Below are 21,507 nucleotides of genomic sequence, written 5' to 3'. Positions count from 1 at the left end.
ATAATAGGTTGTTGTATTTCTTACGAAGCAGTAACTCATGCTTCAGGATTGCTAGGATCATATGTCCATCAACTGAGAATTACGAAATTGTCATTTTGACATATCATTGCCCTCAAAATTTTGGAAAACGATTCCAAACCCATCATAAAATATCTTTTAAAAGATATTTTCTGTAATGCAACACCCCTAAGGTAAGTGCACATATTTCCATATTTCAAAGATGTAGTCAAGGAGAAATGAAATGGCCTGTCATCATTACACAGCTAGTGGTGGAGCTTAATGTAATATTCAGATCTTTTAGATGTGTTTTCATAATTCACATTGGTTCACACTCTATTTTCTGAAACTATTTCTTCACAGCTCCATTTCAACCAGCACAAAGTGCCAAATCTATCCAGTCATAAATTTGACCACATGATGTGCCAAACTGAGTGTTTGTTTTGGCCTTGGCAGCAGATGCCCTGATTATACCCATTAATGCAAACAGCTCTCAGTCCTCTCTATCACTTTCCTAATTGGTTCAATACCCTTAGGCTGCTGGCTATCATTCTCTTTCATAAGTCTTACTTCACTAGGTAAAAGCATTTTCAAGATGTAATTTTCCTGAATGACAGCACAATATTGTAAATCCACCTTTGATTTTGCTTGAGTTGATAAAAAGTTACCAAATAAAGGGCAAATGCAGTACATACTCTTTAAGAATGGTTGAGAGAGCCGTTTTCATTTTTAGATTTTTACTTAATTCACAGAAGGTAGCCCTTGAAGATATGTTTACATTTTGGATGGCCTCCAAATTTTATTAGTCTTGCATAAAAGTAAATATTTGTTATTCTATGGTATTTGTGATGTAATTGGCTCACATATTTTTAACATTCTCTCTTCACCGTCTTCTACGCAATGTTTTAAGCGGGAGAAAAAAAATTCAGACTCACAAGTGCTCACCACAAAATCACATTACTTAAGACCAATTATATTGGCCTCAGATGTTCTGGAACTTCTGCTTTACTCATGAAACCAGGAAGCAATTATTCCTTCTAAGCTTCCTTGTGCAAATCATTTTGCTCCCCAACTGAACTATTTTATTCCTGGCTTTACCTACTTCCATGTTGTTCTGGAGTGAATTGCGTTCCCCAAAAACGTATGTCAACTTGGCTAGGCCATTACTCCCAGTATTGTGTGATTTTCCTATGTGTTGTTTATCTATAGGGTCGCTATGAGTCAGGAACTGACTCTATTGCAGCAGGTTTGGTTTTTTTTGTGTGTTCATAAATCCTACCTCTATGTTAATGAGGTGGGATTTGCGGCAGTTATGTTAACGAGGCAGGACTCAATCTACAAGATTAGGTTATGCCTTAAATCAATTTCTTTTGATATATAAAAAAGAGAAGTGAGCAGAGAGACATGGGGACCTCACACCACCAAGAAAAGAGTGCCAGGGGCAGAGCGTGTCCTTAAGCCCCGGGTACCTGCACCCAGAGGCTCCTAGACCAGGGGAAGATTGATGGCAAGGACCTTTCCCCAGAGCCAACAGAGAAAATGCCTTCTCCCAGAGCTGGCACCTTAAATTTGGACTTCTGGCCTCCTTAACTGTGAGAAAATAAATTTCTTTGTTAAAGACATTGCTGTTATAGCAGCACTAGAGAACTAAGACACGTGTAGATTACAAACATTTATGTATTTGGGCTAAAACATACTGTTTGAAAAAAATGAGTTTAAAGCACTGAACTCTTTGGGCCATCTCATATCTTTGGGTGGTTCTTCTATGCAGACATTGAAAAAATAACCATGATTCTTAAATGAAGAGTAATAGAACATAATTTGTAACCTTTACTGGGAATGACACAGTACCACTAATAAATGTTGAAAAAATAAAAAACCTAACCCGCTGCCACTGAGTCAATTCCAACTCGTAACAATCCCACAGGACAGAGTAGAACTGCCCCAAAGAATTTCCAAGGAGCAGCTGGTGGATTCAAACTGCTGACCTTTTGGTTAGCAGCCATAGCTCTTGTCACCATAAAGTAACAAGAAATTTAAAATAAAAAAAGTAAAGCTAGTAGTAAACCCCACTGCTGTGAATTCCAATTCATAGTGACCCTAGAAGACAGCTCCACAGGGTCTCCAAGGCTGTAAATCTTACGGAAGCAGACTGTCACATCTTTCTCCCATGAAGCAGCTGGTGGGTTCAAACTACCAACCTTGTGGTTAGCAGCCAAGCACTTCAACGGCTGCACCCCCTGGACTCCTTAAGCTAGTCCTAGGAGTTGTGATTCCAATCAGACCTTTCACATCAAGGCTGTTTAAACTGGGTTAATTTCAACACTGGAGCCTGATATGATTATTCTTGGCCGGTCATGCACATGGATTTTGAAGCACAAGGTGCCCCAAGAGGATTCTCTTCTAGACAGATGAGGCTATTTTTTATGAAAAATCTTAAAATGCGGGTTTTAAAACTCGTGTTAATCCTTCTACAATGTTCAGGTATAAGTGGCACATAATTTTTGGAAATAGTATTAACCAGTTGCTGTTGAGTCAATTTTGACTCATGGTGGTGACCTCATGAGTGTCAGAGAGAAGTATGCTCCATAGGGTTTTTCAATGGCTGATTTTTCACAAGTAGACGGCCAGGCCCTTCTTCTGAGGTGTCTCTGGCTGGACAGGAACCTCCAGTCCAAGTGCATTAACTGTTTGCACCACCCAGGGACTCCAGAAATAACATTACTGTTCCCACTTTTTCCTCATCCTATTTTCTAACTTAACCAATAGTTCACTTCCATCCAGAGGACTTTCCTGATCCCCAGCTCAAGTTGGGAGCCCCTTTACAGATACTGCCTTTGCATATACTATTCTGCTGCTGTTAGACTGTAAGTACCTTTGGAACCCCTTTATTCATTTCTGTACTGACAGTGCTTGTAAGAGCTCAAATTCATTCTGGAAGGAAAAAAATGCCTGATCCTCTTCTGAAACTGTGGTGGGATCCTTCTTGGGAAGGTCACTAAGTTGAGACAAATTCTGTATTCATTTTACCATCTGTAAAAGATACACATTTCCATTATCTCTCTCAAAGATGTGAGGAAAAAAGTCTGTTCACATTTATGGCAGTTATCTCTATCAAATAGTGCTTAAAAAGTACTGCATACCTATTACTGAGAATGGTGATGTGAATAAAGGTGGAGAATGAAGAGGTGGCTGTTCACTGACCCCTGATCCCTAAATGTGAAATGCACAACTGAGGAACACCTGCAGAAAATGGAGGGGACTTTTTGGTGGCATATGGAATAGAACCCTAAAGAAACAAAAAAACTTCCTCAGCTTAGCTCTACCAACTACAGTAAGAAGCACCACAGCTTGGAAAGATAAAAGATATACACCCAACTGTGAGGACCAAAAAGGAGGTATCAGGAACACTAGAAATCTGTCTTTTCTGGAACAGTGCTTGTTCTAAATTACTTTGTATAATAATTACCATTAATTTGCATTGAGAGGCAATGATACATTTACAGGCATACTTTCCAAACCTGAAAGGTCACCAAAATTGTAGTTCCCTGTCCTTCCCTCGGAGCCCTGGTGGCACAGTGGTTAAGAACTTGGCTGCTAACCAAAAGGTTGGCAGTTTGACTCCACCAGCTGCTCCTTGGAAATCTTATGGCTCTGTCCCTACAGGGTCACTATGAGTCGGAATCGACTCAACGGCTACAGGTGTTCTGTCTTTTCTTTTTTAATGGGTCTTTCCCGCACACTAATGTTAACACATAGATGTAAAAAGAGATTTAAGGAAATTATGACTTATCTGTGAACACCTGACAGCTTTAACCAAGAATACTGGCTTTGCTTTGAACATTCTAACCACATGTTCCTGCTTTTTCAACAACCATGAACAAACTAAATATTTGAACTACAATCTTCAATAAAGTCCCTCTATATTTGTTGTCTGTCTTAATCACCTGTTTTGCTTGTCTGCTTAGTGCTTTTAGCTCTCAGATGTTGCACCTGGAGATTCTTGCTTGCTTTATGATGTAGGTTTATATGCCCTTTAATTGAAAGCAAACCGCCTTAGATAATTCAGTGACAACAATGTTACAAGGTCCACTTTCCGTTAAAAGGCAAATAGAAATATTAGGCTATGTTCTCTAAATGAAGAAAAAAACATAAAAATACATTGCAACCTGCCACTCCATTTCCTTTGCCAGAGATAAAAACCTGACAGCCTAAAAAGCCTCTTTTGTTGTGTTTCTCTAACCCCCATCCCCCACTCCCCACCCCCCCCACCCCCCAAGAGTGGTGGGAGTGGTGGTGTGAGGAATCACATTTCTCCATGACTAGGCTTTTCCCACCATATGACAGTACTCTCTCTGCCCAAAGAAAAACTTTAATCAGTAAAATATATTCCTGTCATGGTAATAACCGTATCAACTTTAACCCTAAGTTTTGTTTAATATTTTAACTATTACCTGTTGAAAAGCACATCATTAAAAACAAGTAAAACTGAATATGGAAGGATATCAGGAGCATTTACTGGCTCTTAGGCAGTGTTTGCTATTTTTATGTGGAGGTTAAAGTGAATTCTTAAATACAGAAGAAAAGGTGACCTAAGAGGGAATCTTTAAGGCATGTAACTTTTATAAGAGAGCTTCATGATTTTAAACAGCAATGTGACAACTGATCAAAAAGGAAATAGCTACTGAACATATGCTAGGCCCCCTGCCTTTATGCATAAGAGATATGTGAATGGTGACCCCTGGAATTGTTATGGTGTATAGTCTGTATGGCTGTACCCCTGGAATTGTACACGTCGCCTGAGTGGAACCCTGCATATACCAATGCAAAGTACTCTTACAAAGATGTACAAGTTTGCCTACCATTTCACAGGGCTGCTCCTCTGCCTTCAACATTAGATTGCATGTGGCTGTTAAGACCAGATTTGTGGCAGTATGTGTGTCACTGACAACTTTTTCTGCCAAGTGCAGACAACCCAATATAAACTGAAGGGAAAACAAAACAAAAACAAGGTATCCTCTATATCTGGTCATCGTGGTATGTTCATATGACAACACGTCACTAAGCAAACCATTCAAACGACAGTTGGAAGGCAGCTTCTAAAAACTATGGTTTTGAGAACAAGGAATTTAATGGTAATACAAACCTAACAGTTCACTGTCCTCAAAACAGAATAGGGCCTATCTTCTCAAAAATTAAAAAGTCATTGAATGGTGGGGAGTATCTTAGAAAGGGATAGTGATAATGGTTGTACAACATGGGGATTATAATCATGTCACCGAATAATACATGTAAAAATTGTTGAATCAGTAAATGTTTGGTTATGTGTACTTTTTACCACAATAATAATTTTTAAAAAGTCACTGAAGTTTTCTTTATAGGAAAGTAGGCTCAGTGTAAGAAAATACGGATATAGTTATGATGACTAACCACACTTTCTACTTCAACCCTTTCCCAAGTGTGAAAGTGAATAAAGACAGCAACATTTAAAAAAAAAAGTTAACTTATATTCAAAATATTTTGTATATAAACAATTTTAATACTACAAAGTAGTATTTCAATACAAAGCAGTTCAATATTAACTGTTCTTTAAACTGTTAAACTTTATTATAAATTAAAATTTCTTTACAAAAAAATTGCACATAATATTTGACCACTCTTAGGTTCTGATGCACTGGCATTTGCAATAGTTTCTTTTATCTTCAAGTTAAACAGTCTCAGCAAGGAGTCCAAAACGTAGAAAGGGCAATAAACAACCCTGTTAGAGCAACTCAAGTGCAACTAGCAGACTTGTGGCCATGGCAGTTACACTTTCCTTAAGATGGACTGCTTAAGTTTTAAATCCTGAAATAAAGAATCTCAAAAGATTTAAAAAGGAAGAACCAAAAGGGACTGCCTGCTTTTTACTGTAAACACAGCCCTAGAAATTAAACCCCAAACAAGAATCTCTCAGGCATCAGAGAGTGTCAAGTGAATCAGGAATAGTACAACATAAAAGGGCAGAAAGTAAAAAATAAAAACGAAAACAAAATGAAAATAAATGTCAGTCACTTTGAGGAACTATACTTACGTACATGATGTTATGAGAATCTGGCTGGGCCTAGAAGCAGGCCAAACAGGAAGTTCATTTATCCAACCGAAGAGGGTTATGTTCATTGCTTCCGGTTTTGAGGATAGAATATTGTAGGGGACTTGATATGATCAGTAATGCTTGTCTGCCTTACACAGACCTTAGCCAGGGATCAGCCTAATCTTGAAGGATCATTCAAATAACTTTGGCAATTATTATAAGGACTTAAAACTGACTGCACCCAGTGTTCAGTGATTCTTGCTTTCTGTTTTGTTACTGTTTAAATTTAAGAGCTCATTTAGGCTGACTCCAATCTCTTGGCACTTGGAAACTAGTTTTCTCAGGTTATCAGTTTTACCTCCTTCTGATGCTTCAAACAAGAGTTGCTGTAAAAGACAGGGAAGCATATAAGTAAGATTTAGCTAGAGTCTGAGCATCACCACATCAATGGATATGGCACATGCAGAAAATTTATAGGAAAACTTCAAGATGAAATAAAAGATAAAAAGCATTACATCTTTCCACAGTGATGCACAAAGAGGTAACTTCTGTAAGGCTCTCTGATATAAACGGTGGACCTATAAAACAGATATAAACACAATTCCGTCAGGAAACATGATGAAAAACACCTTGGTAATCCTAACTGTTTAGAGAACAGTATTTCACAATATAATAACATCCGAGATAAAATGATTACGTTGGGTTTTGGAGTTTCCAAATATTTAGAGTTCTTAGAATGATAACTTTTATGCTTTAATCCTTCAAAATTGAACAAAAGGGGTAGAATAGCTTAAAAATATGACCCATCTGATATATAGTGATGGCTTACCTCTCTTTGTCCCTTTAGAACAATCTCAGCAGCAATGGCTCTAAGATAAAAAGGAATATAGAAAAAGGAAAAGAAAATTTATATATCTCTGAAAAAAATGAGATACCACCACTGGCAGAATACTGACTGTGGGAATCTGAGTACAAAACTTCCTGAAAGTAACAGGCTAAACTTCCAAGGAGGGTAACCTATAGTGAAAAGAAAAATTCAACAATTTTTATCAACTTTACAAGAATAAAAACAGACCAGTGTTTTGAACATAAATAAAGCTCATGAAAAAAAGTACTCATAATTACTAGTGAAAAATACCTGCATTGTGGGGATAGGAACTACTGTCACAGAACAATTTGTACATGTAGTGCTGAATGGGAAACTAATCTGCTGTGTAAACTTTCAACTAAGACATGATAAAACGTCCAAAACAAAAAACCTGGCACTAACACCTTTAAAAGAAAGAAGAAAGCAGACTATGATGGGGGTAACCCCATATTTCAAAAGAGATAGTCTTAAAATACATATACGTTTTTTTGATAACTGTGGTATTATTTAATTGTTCTCCTTCAAGAACATTAAAAGTCTGTCATTTTTATTTTTAGAGGCATTGTTAATAAGCACTCATTTATTCTTGGTATAAAACCTCGGCATGTGCCAAAACCAAATCTAAATTAGAGTAGAGATCTGCCCAAGAGGAAAAAAATAGGTGTCATTTCAGATTTACCTGTCTGGAGCAAACCTTATAAATAAAAGCAATAGCTATAAAAACATGTACATGATTGTTGCATTACATTTTCCAGGTGGCCAGGCATGTTGGAATATTATATGTAAACATCTTGGCTTGAAGTTTCAGAATCTGAACATTGCTTTCTTCCCATTCATGTTGAAGTAGCCTGTAAAGTACATTCAGGAAAATGAACAAAGCACTGCCAGTGTAAGGAATCCCAAATATGTTCTATGAACAGAATGTTTGTTGAGGTATAATTTTTGGACAGTTAAATTGCAACAAGGCTATATAGCAAGCATTTGTAGAGCGCTTCTTACAAAAATGACCCTGGAGACAGGAATATATGAAACTAGTATGAAGTCCAGTCATAACCTATGCTCATCTTCAACAAACTAAAATATGGCCCCTGTATTCCTATAAAAGCATTCTCTCCAAACAACACTTCATTTTCTAAAATAATGATATATTAATGCAATTTCCTAGTATTTTTCTTTATTAAACAGAGTATACTTAATTTTGAATATTTCTTGAACCAAAACATAAGTTACAGTGGCTAATCATTAAGTTTCTCTATTCCAGTGGGAAAAAGGACAAGGATGACCACGAGGAAATAAGAAGTCTCAAAATACAAACATGGGGATTTACCAACAAAACCAACAATTAAACTACCTATATTCTGAAATATCTGTAATAGAAGCTAGTAAAAATATGACATTCTCTATGTCACATGTTTTATCAAAGATGATGCTTTATAATACAAATGTTTGTATTTATTAGCTTCTGCAGATTAGTATGCTTACTCAGAATTTTTACTATAAAAACACTATGGCTATTTTTATCACAGCTGTAAGTCTCTGAATTTTTTTCAATCTCGTATGGAACTTTCCCACATAAGTTCTAAGTGGAACATAAATATTTTAAAACAAAAAGCAGTATCTGATAAATAGTTGAGGCACCTTATGATACATAAGACAAGCTTATACTCGTAAGACACAACTGATGCAGTGGGAATGACTGTAAAAGTGGAAGCCAAAGCATTAGTATGCAGTTGATAGCATAATACACTTCAGACTTTCAGGGTGCCTTTTTAAATTAAGAAGAACAATTTTTCAGGGTCAGAATGGGTTTATACTCTACCAGACCAGAGAAACAACAAAGTCTCAGAACCTCCTTCTAACTGAATGCATAAAATCCCTACATCAGTGTTTTTCAAATGTGGTTTGAGGGCTCAAACTCAGAAATCTGCATTTTTAATGCACATCCCAGGAGATTCTGAAGTATGCTCATATTTAAGTGTACTGATTTATGTGGTGGGCAGTTCTAATCCACCAGGCACTCCTTGGAAGCCACATGGGGCAGTTCTGTTCTGCCCTGTAGGGAGACTATGAGTCAGAATCAACTCAATGGCAACGGGTTTGGTTTTTTTTTTCTGGTTTACTGATCTGTGCAAAATAAGTCAGAGTAATCAGAATATATATAGTTGGCTACTACACTTTAAGAACCTCTTAAGCAATATTCCCTTTCCCCGTAAAACACACTTACTGCTTATAATACATGTGCTATGGACAGTTGGTGTGTACTCAGGGAACACAGGGAAACTTACTTGAATCATTTGGCCCCTATAACCTGCATAGTTTTATGAAGTGATCTGAGTTTTACAGATTTTTGTAGCTTCTACAGCTGAAAAGGAAACCCTGGTAGCATAGTGGCTGAGTGCTACGGCTGCTAACCAAAGAGCTGGCAGTTTAAGTTCGCCAGACCCTCCTCAGAAACTCTGTGGGGCAGTTCTACTCTGTCCTATAGGGTCGCTATGAATCGGAATCGACTCGGTGGCACTAGGTTTGGTTTGTAGCTGAATACTGTATAATAATGCTGAAAGCAAAGTGTATATATCGATGAGAAAATAGTGGAAGAAAAGACTGTTCTTATCAAGTTTTCAGGAACAATTTTATATGAAAAGCCTATACAACTGAACAGAAGACCAAAAGAATTTTATTTTTTCTTACCTCAGTGCAAGTCCAGAATTAGTTGGCATAATTGAGCAAAACCGTTCCAAGGTTTTGGAATGCTGAGTCTTTGGAACACAGCTCAAATAAAAGAAAATAACCTGTAAAGGTTGAGGGGGAAGAAATGAATGCAACAAAAATGTGAAACCCAATTACCTGTGTGCTTTAATGAGAAAACCAAAATGGTCTTTAAGACATGAATGTATAAATTATAATAATGTACAATGCCGTGGGTTACGGTTCCTATCATTAATAATATTAGTGACTTTCCAAATATGAATTAGGAAATATGGTCTAGTGATGAGAGCCATGGACTGAGAAACACTGACAAGACGCCAGGAGTCCGGGATTTCATTCCTGAGACTACCTTTACTTGCAGTATGGCTGGGCAAGTCATAGGGCTAATAATACCTGCCACATCTTGCTCATGGAATGCCCGTGTGTAAATGACTTAATGTCCATAAAGTGGTTTGAGATCCTGGGATAAAGAATGGCATAGAAGTACAAAAGCATAGTAATTGGTTATGCTGATTAGCAACAAAAATACCCCACCAAAAAAACAAAACATATATAACTGTATGTGTTTTTTATATATATATATATATACACACACACACACAAAAGAAGCTTCAGTCTATATTGCAATGAATGAATGGTTTAAGGGGGTTTCTGAAAATAAATTAAAAACAAACATCTTTGCTTCATTACCTATAAAATAACCTTATAAATATATCATCAGTTAGATTCTACTTTTGAAATTCTCAGTGGCACTTGATTTTTGCTTTTTACCCTCTGCGTAAACCTATATTTGCTTGACAAAAATATTAACAAAAACAGCAACTATACTATATAAGTCCATTCTTATTTAAGTTACAAATTTTTTCATTCGATAAAATGTCCAACTACTCAAGCACACTCTTTCATTAGGCGGAAGTATTCAAAAACATTGGCAATTACTTCAATATATATACCATCATATATTTCTTAAAATGACTTCTAACTTCTTTCACTTCAGAGGAGGAAGAATATTTTCTTAAATAAAACATAGTCATATGCATATTTTACCCTAATTGAGGCTTAAAGACCAAGAGAGTCCCATAAACTAGAGCTCTGTTCCTAGACTCTGAAAAGCTAAATAAGAAACACGGTCAAGAATAATAAACGCTAGGAAAGTGGTTGTAGGAAAAGCTCTCTTGACATGAAAAAGGAGTTTTACTGCTATTTAAGTCCCTAGCTTTGTACAAACATCTAAAAAAAAATAATAATAAAGTTTTAAGTTCTTACCCTATTATGAAATTCATAGTTGGACCAGTAATCAGCACTGCTAAAAGGAATAGGATATCGGGCAGGGACTGTAACCAAACATCTATTCACTAAATCAGTAAAAAATTTGAATTCTTGGACTTTGTTTCTGGATCCAGCAGCTCTGTTATTGGCAAAGACAAGATAACTGCCAAAAGAAAAATATTATAATTTAGAATAAGCCAGCCAGTATTCTCTCACCAAGAAAGCTGATTACCCCGTTTCCCACCATATCCCCTTATTCCAAAATCCCATTCTTACTAGGAAGAACTAAACTTACTCCGTCCAAATCTTCTGTACTATATCAGATCTCATAGCCACCCCTAATGCTGCCTCATAAGCCTCCACTGTCTCTTTAATACTTGATTGAAGAGGATGACAAAGGCTGTTTAAAAAATGAAGGCAAATGTTAGCCATCGACAGTTCAATTCTATTAGGTAAAGGAATTATAAAGTATATTTTAAACATTACAGATATTAGCACAATTAAATCTTCCTTTTTGATCTTTCTTCAATATGTATTAAACTTGAACATACTTTTAATTGTTTCATGGACTTTAACATGATGTTAATTTGAACACAGTGTAAATCAGTAATAATAAATGTAAGCTGAGTACACAACATCTTTCCACAGAAGATAATGTCTCACCAGTAAATCAGCCACAAGTAAGGGATTTGGTGGTTAAATATTTCATCATTAAAATTCCCTTTACATAAACGGGCTGGAATGTCAAGTTGTCCTGGGATATTTAAGAGATACCTGAAACAAAAACAAATATTGTTTGAAACTATGCCTATGCACACATGGATTACTAATAGTTAAAAAAAAAAAAAAACTCAATTTCAATTCAAATTTCCTTGAAATATTTTAAAAAGTAATGAAACTTTATGTTCATCTGTACACCATACTCCTATGGTCACATATCTAGGATCATATATTTACTCAGAATTTTACTATTTTATTCCTACATGAATAACTCCTTTCCTAAAATGAATTTTTTATTCTATCCCCCAAATTAAATAAACCATCATAATCATCTAATTAAAATAGAAAACAACACAGGAGAATACCAAAGTATCTGAAACTTTCCCATACAGCTGTACTTTCCTATAAAATAAAGATTTACAAAACTTGTTATCTGAAAACAATCTCACATGCACACATGCATACATATATACCACTACAGGTTTAATTTTAGACACAATATCAAAATGTATCCTATAGCATACTGGACCATAAACACTTGTTAAAAAGAGGTCATGATCAAATAAGGTTGGGAAGTACTGAAATTACAGCCCCTTCTTGAAAAACAACAATACACATTAGGAGAATAAAGGCTCTAAGAAGTCAATCAATGAAGGAATCTGTTTGACTAATTCAGTTTCCCCCCAGTGTATCTGAATCTGTGTGTGAGTGTGTGTGTGTAATACTTACCAACATCTTGAGGAACGATGTTTTTAAAGGAAATACACTGATCTCAAAAATGACAATCTAGTATAACTGCTTACCTTGGATTTAAAAATAATTTCAAGAGAATAAATTTTAATGGATTAGAGAGGCTGTATGGAGGAAAAACACAAGAAAGGGAAGAAGATGGGACATCTAGAAGTGAGGCTGTAATCCTGACTTGCCGTAACTAGCTATATTACCAAGAGTAAACCACTTAACTTCTAAGGATTTTAGTTTCCTCAATTGAAAATTGAGGTAGCCCAGAAGAGATGACTTCTAATCTATGTAAGATTCTATATTCCCTAGGCTAACCAGTAAAGTGAATGAAATCCCCAAGTAAACTTTTCTGGTTATTCATTTACCTTCCAATTGATTGAAACACATGAAAATGCCCAATCTAGCTTTTTTTTTTTTTTTTTTTTGTCTTGATATTAAATGTCACATAGAAAGGGAGCTGACTGAATTCAACTCCAGGTAAATGTTACAGTTCTAAGTACACTCGCTGTACAGTTTCTAGTCCTGAAACAAAAAAATAATAATTTGAATCTATTAAGAGCACCCTGATTTTTCCTAATAACAAGCTTCAGTTAAATTTATAAATTAAAAAAATTTTACCAATATACAATAAGTATGAGAATGCCAAAAATTATCTCACTTATTGCCTTTCTACTAATATTTGGCACAAAAAAGACTTCCTAAATTAAGAGATATTCACATTCTTTGTGTAAACAAGATCTTCAGTACTGCCCAAATAAAATAAGCACAGGGTACTTTTCTCCTAATTCTTAATGAATTATGACTATTCTCACAAAAGACTTTAATACAGGATGACTTAGTAAACAATGAAAAGATTATGTGGAGGCAGCCCATTTTCAAATTTTGATTGACATTGTTACTTATTCTGCTTAATTAACCTGGCATCAAGAAGATCTTTGATTAGTTACCAAGGCAGAAACTGGCAACATCTTCTTTTAAGCTAAACTAATTACCTCCATGCCCAAGGGAAGACCAGAACCAGCAAGTATGTAATGAGTTTGATTCAACCTTGAATTGGTCCTTTGCCTGAGTTTTGAGAAGTAAAGCAATAAAATTTCAACAAGGGAGGTGAGCATGAGGAAGCTGAACGGTCTCTAAATCCTTATAGGATAGTTTATTAATTTGCATTTAAAATTATTCTTTTGTAATTAATTTTGAGATAACAATCTAGATGTAACAGAGCAGGAAAGGTACTAAAATTATTATTTCAATAAATTGGCTACCATAAGGGGACAGAGGAAAAGACTGAAGTCTGGGAAGGAATAGTAAAACCCCCACCTTTTTTTGCTAAATCTCAAATGAAACTGCCGTGTCAGAGAAAATTCTGGAGTGGGGGGAAACCTGATTTAACAGGAAGTGGGTTATTTTTAAAAATCTGTGCTTATATAATATTGCTATACGGGGGGAGAGGGGTAATCTTAGAAAAATATTTTGCAAGCGACAAATTTGCAAACATTAAACCAAGATTTTATACTGGCTTATAATTGGCATTTTACACAAGAAATTTTTTTAGGAGATATTCATCTTAGGTTTTCCTTCTCTCAGTTCTTCCTAACATAAGAGTACGTCATGATAAAATATTTTCCTTTTGATGCTGTTTTACTTCAGAAGGTCAGCAAACTCTGCCTATTTTTAGAAAAGAAGTTTTACTGAGAGCACAGTCATGCCTCTTCATTTACATACTGACTGTGTCTACTTCCTCTCTACAACAGCATAGCTGGCTACTAGTGACAGGAACCACATAGCCTGCAAGACTAAAACATTTACTATCTTACTCTTAAGAAAAACAGTTAGACAGCCCCTGCAGAGAGATGGGGAGGAAAAGGGGCAGACAATTTTAAAAGGCCCTCCCTACACCTCAATCGTGCTTCACAATCTGCTGTGGCCTCTTACTGGAACAAGAACTCTCAGCAAAGCAAATGAAGGCAGTCAATACACAGCTCTCTACATAGCTATTGAGAAACTGATAGTTGAGAAAAAAATTCTTCAAACTTCTCACTCAACATTTCAGAGGCTAGAACCATTCCCTTTAGAATTAAAAAAGGAAAAAAGCATAGTATTTATACTCACTTTAGACCACCAATGCAATAAATCATTTTTCAAAAATCACTACGCTCTCACAATAATATAGTACGAAGTGCTAATATCAACATTAACAATAAAGTAAAAGGAAAATGAGTCAACACGCTGTAGTATAACGCTTCATATACGTATAGTGTCTTTAGTCCAAAGAATGCAAAGCATCTTACATCTTGCCTCCATTTCTTTAAATTCTGTTGCCCTCATAACCATTCTGTAAAGGAGTATTTCAAGTATCAAATCAGTCTAAAATGAATCAATCCACAAAATAATTATAATCTTTTCCATGAACTATACTATTCTCCATCCTCTACAAATCAAGGGTTCTACAAACTTACCGAAACAGATCCAAGTTACTATATTTCTCAAACCCAGGTTTAAAGAAGGATGCAATAAATTTCCGCAAAAATGGAAGAAGATTATCACCTCGATTCTATTTAAAAAAAAGAAGGGGGGATATATATCAGGCTTACAATGTTTAATATTTCAAGCAAGGAAAAGGACACCCCAAATCACTGATTAGATTAAGTCTTCTTGCGGGGGGGGAGGGTAGAAGAGAGTAAATGTGGGGCACCTTAACTTTTATATCCTAATCACTGAATTAAGTTCAATTAACCAGTAAGTAGCTTAACAATTCCACCATAGTCTCAATTTGATCCAACAATTATCTATTAAGTTTCTATTATGTGTTTTGCACCATGCTAGGTATAGGGTCATTTTGAGTCGGAATCGACTCAAAAGCAATGGGTTTTAGGTAGAAGTAGGGGCTCGAAATATGAGTAAGACACAGTCCCTGCCCTCAAAGAGTTCTTAGTTCCTAGCATATAAAGGAGCTACAAACAAAATTACATACCAGTGTAATAAGTGCAATGGTAGAACTATGCACAAGCTATTATGTCTGAAATGTCTTAAAGGATGAATAAGAAAATATAAAATATAATAACATCATATTTAAGAACTACCAGTCATTTTTTTTTTACCTGCAAGATGAACAATTTGCACATATGATAAAAAACTTCTGCATTCTGAGGATTTTTTTCAAATGCAGTAAGCCACACTGTCCTGGCTTTGTCCTGCTGATTTGTTTCCAAGTATAAAGCAACAAGGGCTTCCAACAACTGACAGTTCATGGGACATGATTCCAATAAACATTTACAAAGTTTTACTGCAGCTTCATACCTTAACAAGAAAAAAAAAAAAAAAAAGGTCTCATTGCATAAAACGATCAGTTTTAAATACAGGGTTAACTACTGGTCAATTAAGTTTTACCTCTCTAGAAGCTGGTGCAGAACAATCATGTTTGTATAAAGTGGAAGACAGACCTCTATTCTTTCCTCTACAGTAAGGCTCTCCTCTGTACAAGCTTTCACTGCATCTATCCAAAAACATCACAACAACATGAATCAAACATAACATGAATACTTTATTGTATTATTTAAATTCTAAGAGACCAATGGGAAAAGATGTGCCATCCCTTTGGTTGACCACCATCTTACTCATCTTTACTGAACTCCCAAAATACCTCCTTCTTGACTACTAGCTGAAAGATTGCCAGTTTGAACCTACCCAGAGGCACCTTGAAGAAAGGCCTGGTGATCTGCTCCCAAAAGGTCACAGCCTTGAAAACCCTAGGGAGCAGTTCTACTCTGCAACACATAGGGTTGTCATGAATCAGAATCCACTTGATGGCAACTGTTCTGTTTGTTTTAACCCAAAGGAGGTGTAACAGGTATCTCCAATCCTAAGATTAAATCCTTTACCCTCACTTTTCTGGTGTATGGGCTCCTGCATCTAACAATATTTTCACTTAAACAAATCTCTCTGCATTTATCCTAAATTCCTTAAAATGCAGCTTAAAAAATTAAAAGAATGAGTATAATCAATCAATCCTCGTTATTTGCGGATAATGCATTTGTGAATTCAACTACTCACTAAAATTTATTTGTAACCCCAAAATCAATACCTGTGTTCATTCACTGATATGTGCAAAGCAGTAAAAAAATTTGAGTCACTAGGCACATGTGTTCCCAGATGTGGTCAAACAACACAATCTCTGTCTTCCTGTTTCAGCTCCCATGTTTGTGTTTTATGCTGATGATTTTGCTATTTAAAATGGTCCCTGGGTGTAAAGGCTGTCTGGTGTTCCTAAGTGCAAGAAGGCTGTGACGTGCCTTACAGCGAAAATACACGTGTTAGGTAAACTTCATTCAGGCATGAGTTATAGTGCTGTTGGTCATGAGTTCAATGTTTATGAAATTATATTAAATAATGTGTCTTTAAACAGAAACATACCTAAAACAAAGCTATATATTGATCTGTTTGACAAAAAGGTTGTGATCAGAGGCTAACAGGAACCTAACCCTATATTTTTCATAGGAATAATGGTTCAGTATTGGATAATTCAGTATTCGTGGAGACTTTATATAACATAACTACCTGGTGGCAAAGTGGTTTAGAGCGCAGGTTGCTTAGGCAGTTGAAATCCACCAGCCGCTCCTTGGAAACCTATGGGGCAGTTCTACTCTGCCTGTCCTATAGGGTCGCTATGAGTAAGAATCGACTTGACGGCACACAACACCACTACCACCACCACAAATAAAGAGAATTGACTATCTTTTCATCTCTCCTTGACCCCTTCAAAGGAGACCTTGCTCTGCTGTTTTATAACCATTTAAATGTCTCCCCCTAAAATAGATCCTTCCCTTCCTCCTTCAAAACACCCTTTTCCCCTTGTAAAGAGTCATTTACTTGATCTGCTGCTTTTTATGGAATAGAACACTGTTTTATTTTGCATGACTGTCACCATTTCTTCCTTGCCCAACTTAAGAATAACTTGCCAGACCTGCGTAGTCTGTTTAAGTGAATGTCATCATTCTGAAACTGCACTCAAGTTCACTAAGGATTCATATCTAAGCAAATCAAAAAGCCTATCTTTATCCTCATTTTATTTGAATAGTATTTGATGATGTCCTTCCTAGTATCTGACAATGTCCCCCTCCCCCTTTTTAAAAATTTCTTCTCGCTTCTGCTTCTAAGAGATTGTTTATAGTTCCTCTTCGTGCCATTCACTGATTCTTCTCTCCCTTTTGACCCTTATTGCTGGTCTCTTAAAACTTCATTTCCTAAGAGAAAATATTATCTCATGGCTTCAACCACTAAATAATTTACTGTGAGAGCACATTAAAAACTGTAAAGTGCTTTGTAACACAACTTCTATGTTAATAACTCTTAAATTCATTTTTCTATCCTTAATCTTCCACTTACAGTCCACTTCCTTGTTTGCTTCTGCCAACTAGCATTTCCACAAGGATGATCAATTACCATTCAAAAAATACCAGTCCTACAATGAAAATCAAAAGGAGTCCTGGTGGCACAATGCTTAAGCACTTACTTGGTTACTAACCAAAAGGTGGGTGGTTTGAACCCATCAGCCGCTACTCAGGAGAAAAGACCTGGCGATCTGCTCCCATAAAGACTTCAGCCTAGAAAATCCTATGGGGCAGTTCTACTCTTGTGGTACAGGGTAATTCTGAATCAGAACAGACTCAACAGCACACAACAACAGCAACTATGAAATCCAGTCTTCCTTCCAACTTGCCAGTTTTCTATTAACAACACTTTCCTTTTCTCAGACTCAGAACTCTGAAATCTATTCCTTCTCTTCTTCCCTGACATTTAATCTGTCTCCATGCCTCTATGTAAAAACTTCAGATGTCTCTAAGAAATACTCTCCTTCTCCAGGTTAATTTTCTTGTGTCTCAGTTACGACCATTAGCCCCTAGTTGGTTTCCCCACCTCTAGTATCGTTTCTCTTCAGCACATTCTTTCTTTCCTAAAGAACCTCTAGTGCCATCAAATCTACCATACTTCCAAAGTTCTTGAAAATCTAGTATCATTCCACTTACTAAGCTTAATTCCTACATGCTCCAGCACAGAATTCACTTTGATAAGGACTCCCCCTTCTCCCAATTTCCTTTTCAAACTCATCACACAAATTCCTATCTACTTTTTGCTTTTTTTTTTTTTTTACTTAGCTCCTGGAACAACAATGCCTTTCTTTTGCTTCCTTTATACAGTAGTTTATTCAACGAGCATTTAGTAAGTACTTAGTACACTGTCAGAAATCATGACAGACCCTTGAGAAATGAAGAGATAAAGACGACAAGGCTTCCCACCTTTGAGGAGGCCCACCATGCCACAGAGGAGCCCCAGAGGCGCAATGGTTAAGTACGTGACTGCTAACCAAAAGGTTGGCGGTTCAAACTCACCAGCCATTCCTCAGGAGAAAAGATCTGCTGTTGTAAAGACTTCAGCCTAGGAAAACCTATGGGGCAGTTCTACTCTGTCCTATAGGGTCACTATGAGTTGGAAAATCAACTCTACAGCACACAACAACAACAACCATGTTATATCACAGCCATGCTTCAAAGTCCAGTTCTAATGCTCAATTTTTCTCTGAAGATATCCTTGATAATGCCAATATACAACAATCTCTTCCCTTTGAGTTTATGGCCTATACAATAGAATTTTATAAAGCACAGATGCTATTTTCATTTATAGCATACAATTTAGACTACCAGTACACAATTACATGGCCCTGCACGTTTAATAATTATGTCGAATGTATAGATTTTCTCTTTTTACTAGGCTACAAAACTCTTAAAAATAAATTATACAATGTAGTACAGTGCTTGGTTTTCACAGCCAATGCTTATCTTAGAAGACTCAATCCTTAATCTTTAAAGCATTTACATAACAAGTTATGAAACTACAAACTGCAATATATAGATATAAATTTATTCCACTTAATTACAAAGAGTCATAAGTTAAGTAAGTCAATGTTCCAAATCATTCATAACCATTTATACGTACCTTCAAAAACCGCTAACAACATGTCAGGATTAGTCTTTACATCTTGAACTGCACGCCACGGCATTACAAACGGTTCTGTGTTAACAATTCTTGAAGGATTGGCATTAGATGGATCATACAATTTTGGAGGAAGAATGCTGAATTCGATAAGATGTATGTAGGCTAGCCATGCCAAACATCGATCACTTGTTTTAAGGTATTCAGCTACTATTCTATCATTAGCGGATTTCAAAGCATTCTAGGTAAAATGAAAAAATAATCTGAAAGTGTTTTTAAAAATAATGATTCCTATTCAAAATAAGATTCATCTACAAAAGCAAGGGAGAACAAAAGTGTTATATTTCTTTGGAGTGGTTCTTAAATATTAGTTGGTAGCTTTTTTTTTTTTAAGGGAAAAAATTTTTACTGAAGTTTTATAACATAATTAATGAAAAAAGATTAATTTATCTGTACATTTTAAGTATCCCAATACTTAAAATCTAATGAGATAAGAAGACAGAACAGTACAAAAACAAGAAACATACAGAAGATTTTCACTATGTACCAATTTTTTCGTTAAGGTTTGGATCTTGAAGTTTATGTGGTGAGTATGTGACAAACATTATTTTTCATTTAAACCTCATAAAAACTCTAAAAAAGATATCATCCTCATGAAGCGAATGAGGAAAGAAAGTCATGAACTTGCCCAACATCATACAACTTACTAGTGGCAAGGCAAGGATTCAAATCCAAAGACTGTGCTCTTACCATTAAATAATTCTACCTGTGATTTAAAATTCTTCACAAGACACATTTATTAATACAATAAATGTTTACCTGTAAAATTGCAAGTGCATTTTGGCATCTTCCAGTAAATATGTTCAGCTGAACTCTGAACAAAAGAGCCTCTAAAAGCTGAAAGGACAGAATATCTGATGTTTCCTGTTTGGCTGCTCCCATCAGAAACTCCATCATCCTCTCACATACGTAATCCTTTTCTTCAAAGGTGCTTTCTAGATGCAGAAACTGTCCAAAGAGATTTCATAGCATTAGTCCTTTTTATAAGAATAAATTATAAAACTACAGATCTTTCCCATGTCATTAAGAAACTGTCTCGTATTTAATTTTCAATTTCTACAAAAGGAATAATTAAAAAAAAAAAAAGAACTAATCTTCTAGTACTACCATCTAGATTTCTCCTTCTAACACATGTTGAAGAGTAGAATCTGATTAAAACTAAAAAAATACAGGTGTATCTCTATCTTTGCTCCCTGAATAAATACGCAAGTGGCAGCAAGACCACAATGGATCGCCACAAGTCCACATGTTTATGGTTACATAAAATTTGCATTGCTTAGGTGTGTGTCTGTACAACAAGTATGAGAACAGCATTTATATTAGAAAGGCATGGCAAAACAGGCAATTAAAAAAGAATTAATCCAGATACTGAGTCCCTTTAAAGACGCAATAACTTTAAGAAGAAACAGACCTGAATATCCATGTCCTGTAAAATCTCACTGCCATTAACAGCATTAACTTTAGTTAAATACACCTTCTGAACACAAGGCTCCAGGTCAAAAAACAAATATCCTTCACTGTCCAAATCTAATCAGTACTGAGTTCAGAGAATGAGAGAGAAACAAGTTCATTCATTTATCCAAATCTATTTGGTTCTAAGTTTCGATTAGCAAGTAAATGATAAAGCTGAGTGCAGTAGATGTATCTAAAAATGTATCTGAATCTAATGGTTCCTGTGTTCAGGCAGTATAAGTTCATACATTAATGAATACTTGTTTTATTTTATAAGTGGATCAATTATAAGTCTGGGAAGGAAACATCTCATTCTCTTTGAAAAAGATGAAAAATCTATCCTTTCACCAAATCTTCGTATCTTGGCAAAGTTTGGTGTTAGTATGAATTACAGGTTAGGATCCTTTCCATAAGCAATGAGTACAGATATTAAAAAGGCCAGAATATTTCCAGACGGTCATAAAAATTTTACCCAAGCATAACAAATTGAAAAAAAAAATTTTTTTTAGGTGCTTTGCAAAAATGGAAACCCTGGTGGCATGGCAGTTAAAAGATACAGCTGCTAACCAAAAGGTTGGCAGTTCAAATCTACCAGGTGCTCCTTGGAAACTATGGGGCAGTTTTATTCTGTCCTATA

The 21,507-nt window shown here is 35.8% G+C and overlaps 1 protein-coding gene across 2 annotated transcripts in view; it reads right to left on the bottom strand.

Annotated features, from left to right (window-relative positions):
* Nucleotides 1-5,997: 5,997 nt before the first annotated feature.
* Nucleotides 5,998-21,507, bottom strand: part of ZFC3H1 (zinc finger C3H1-type containing) — a 62,908-nt gene continuing 47,398 nt past the window's right edge. For both annotated transcript variants that reach the window (XM_010598864.3, XM_003405206.4), the window contains exons 23-35: nucleotides 20,178-20,366; nucleotides 19,362-19,599; nucleotides 15,759-15,864; nucleotides 15,470-15,668; nucleotides 14,828-14,922; nucleotides 11,574-11,684; nucleotides 11,206-11,310; nucleotides 10,908-11,073; nucleotides 9,624-9,724; nucleotides 7,682-7,783; nucleotides 6,897-6,936; nucleotides 6,583-6,645; nucleotides 5,998-6,453 (exon numbers count right to left, since the gene is read on the bottom strand). In XM_010598864.3, coding sequence (XP_010597166.1) covers nucleotides 6,316-6,453; nucleotides 6,583-6,645; nucleotides 6,897-6,936; nucleotides 7,682-7,783; nucleotides 9,624-9,724; nucleotides 10,908-11,073; nucleotides 11,206-11,310; nucleotides 11,574-11,684; nucleotides 14,828-14,922; nucleotides 15,470-15,668; nucleotides 15,759-15,864; nucleotides 19,362-19,599; nucleotides 20,178-20,366 — 1,653 coding nt within the window. In that variant the 3' untranslated portion in view covers nucleotides 5,998-6,315. The remainder of the gene's footprint in view (nucleotides 6,454-6,582; nucleotides 6,646-6,896; nucleotides 6,937-7,681; nucleotides 7,784-9,623; nucleotides 9,725-10,907; nucleotides 11,074-11,205; nucleotides 11,311-11,573; nucleotides 11,685-14,827; nucleotides 14,923-15,469; nucleotides 15,669-15,758; nucleotides 15,865-19,361; nucleotides 19,600-20,177; nucleotides 20,367-21,507) is intronic.

Source organism: Loxodonta africana, chromosome 4 (assembly GCF_030014295.1).
Source record: "Loxodonta africana isolate mLoxAfr1 chromosome 4, mLoxAfr1.hap2, whole genome shotgun sequence".
In the NCBI taxonomy this organism is placed as follows: domain Eukaryota; kingdom Metazoa; phylum Chordata; class Mammalia; order Proboscidea; family Elephantidae; genus Loxodonta; species Loxodonta africana.
The sequence above is the reverse complement of the archived record's forward strand: the minus strand, read 5'-3'. Positions and strand labels throughout refer to the sequence as shown.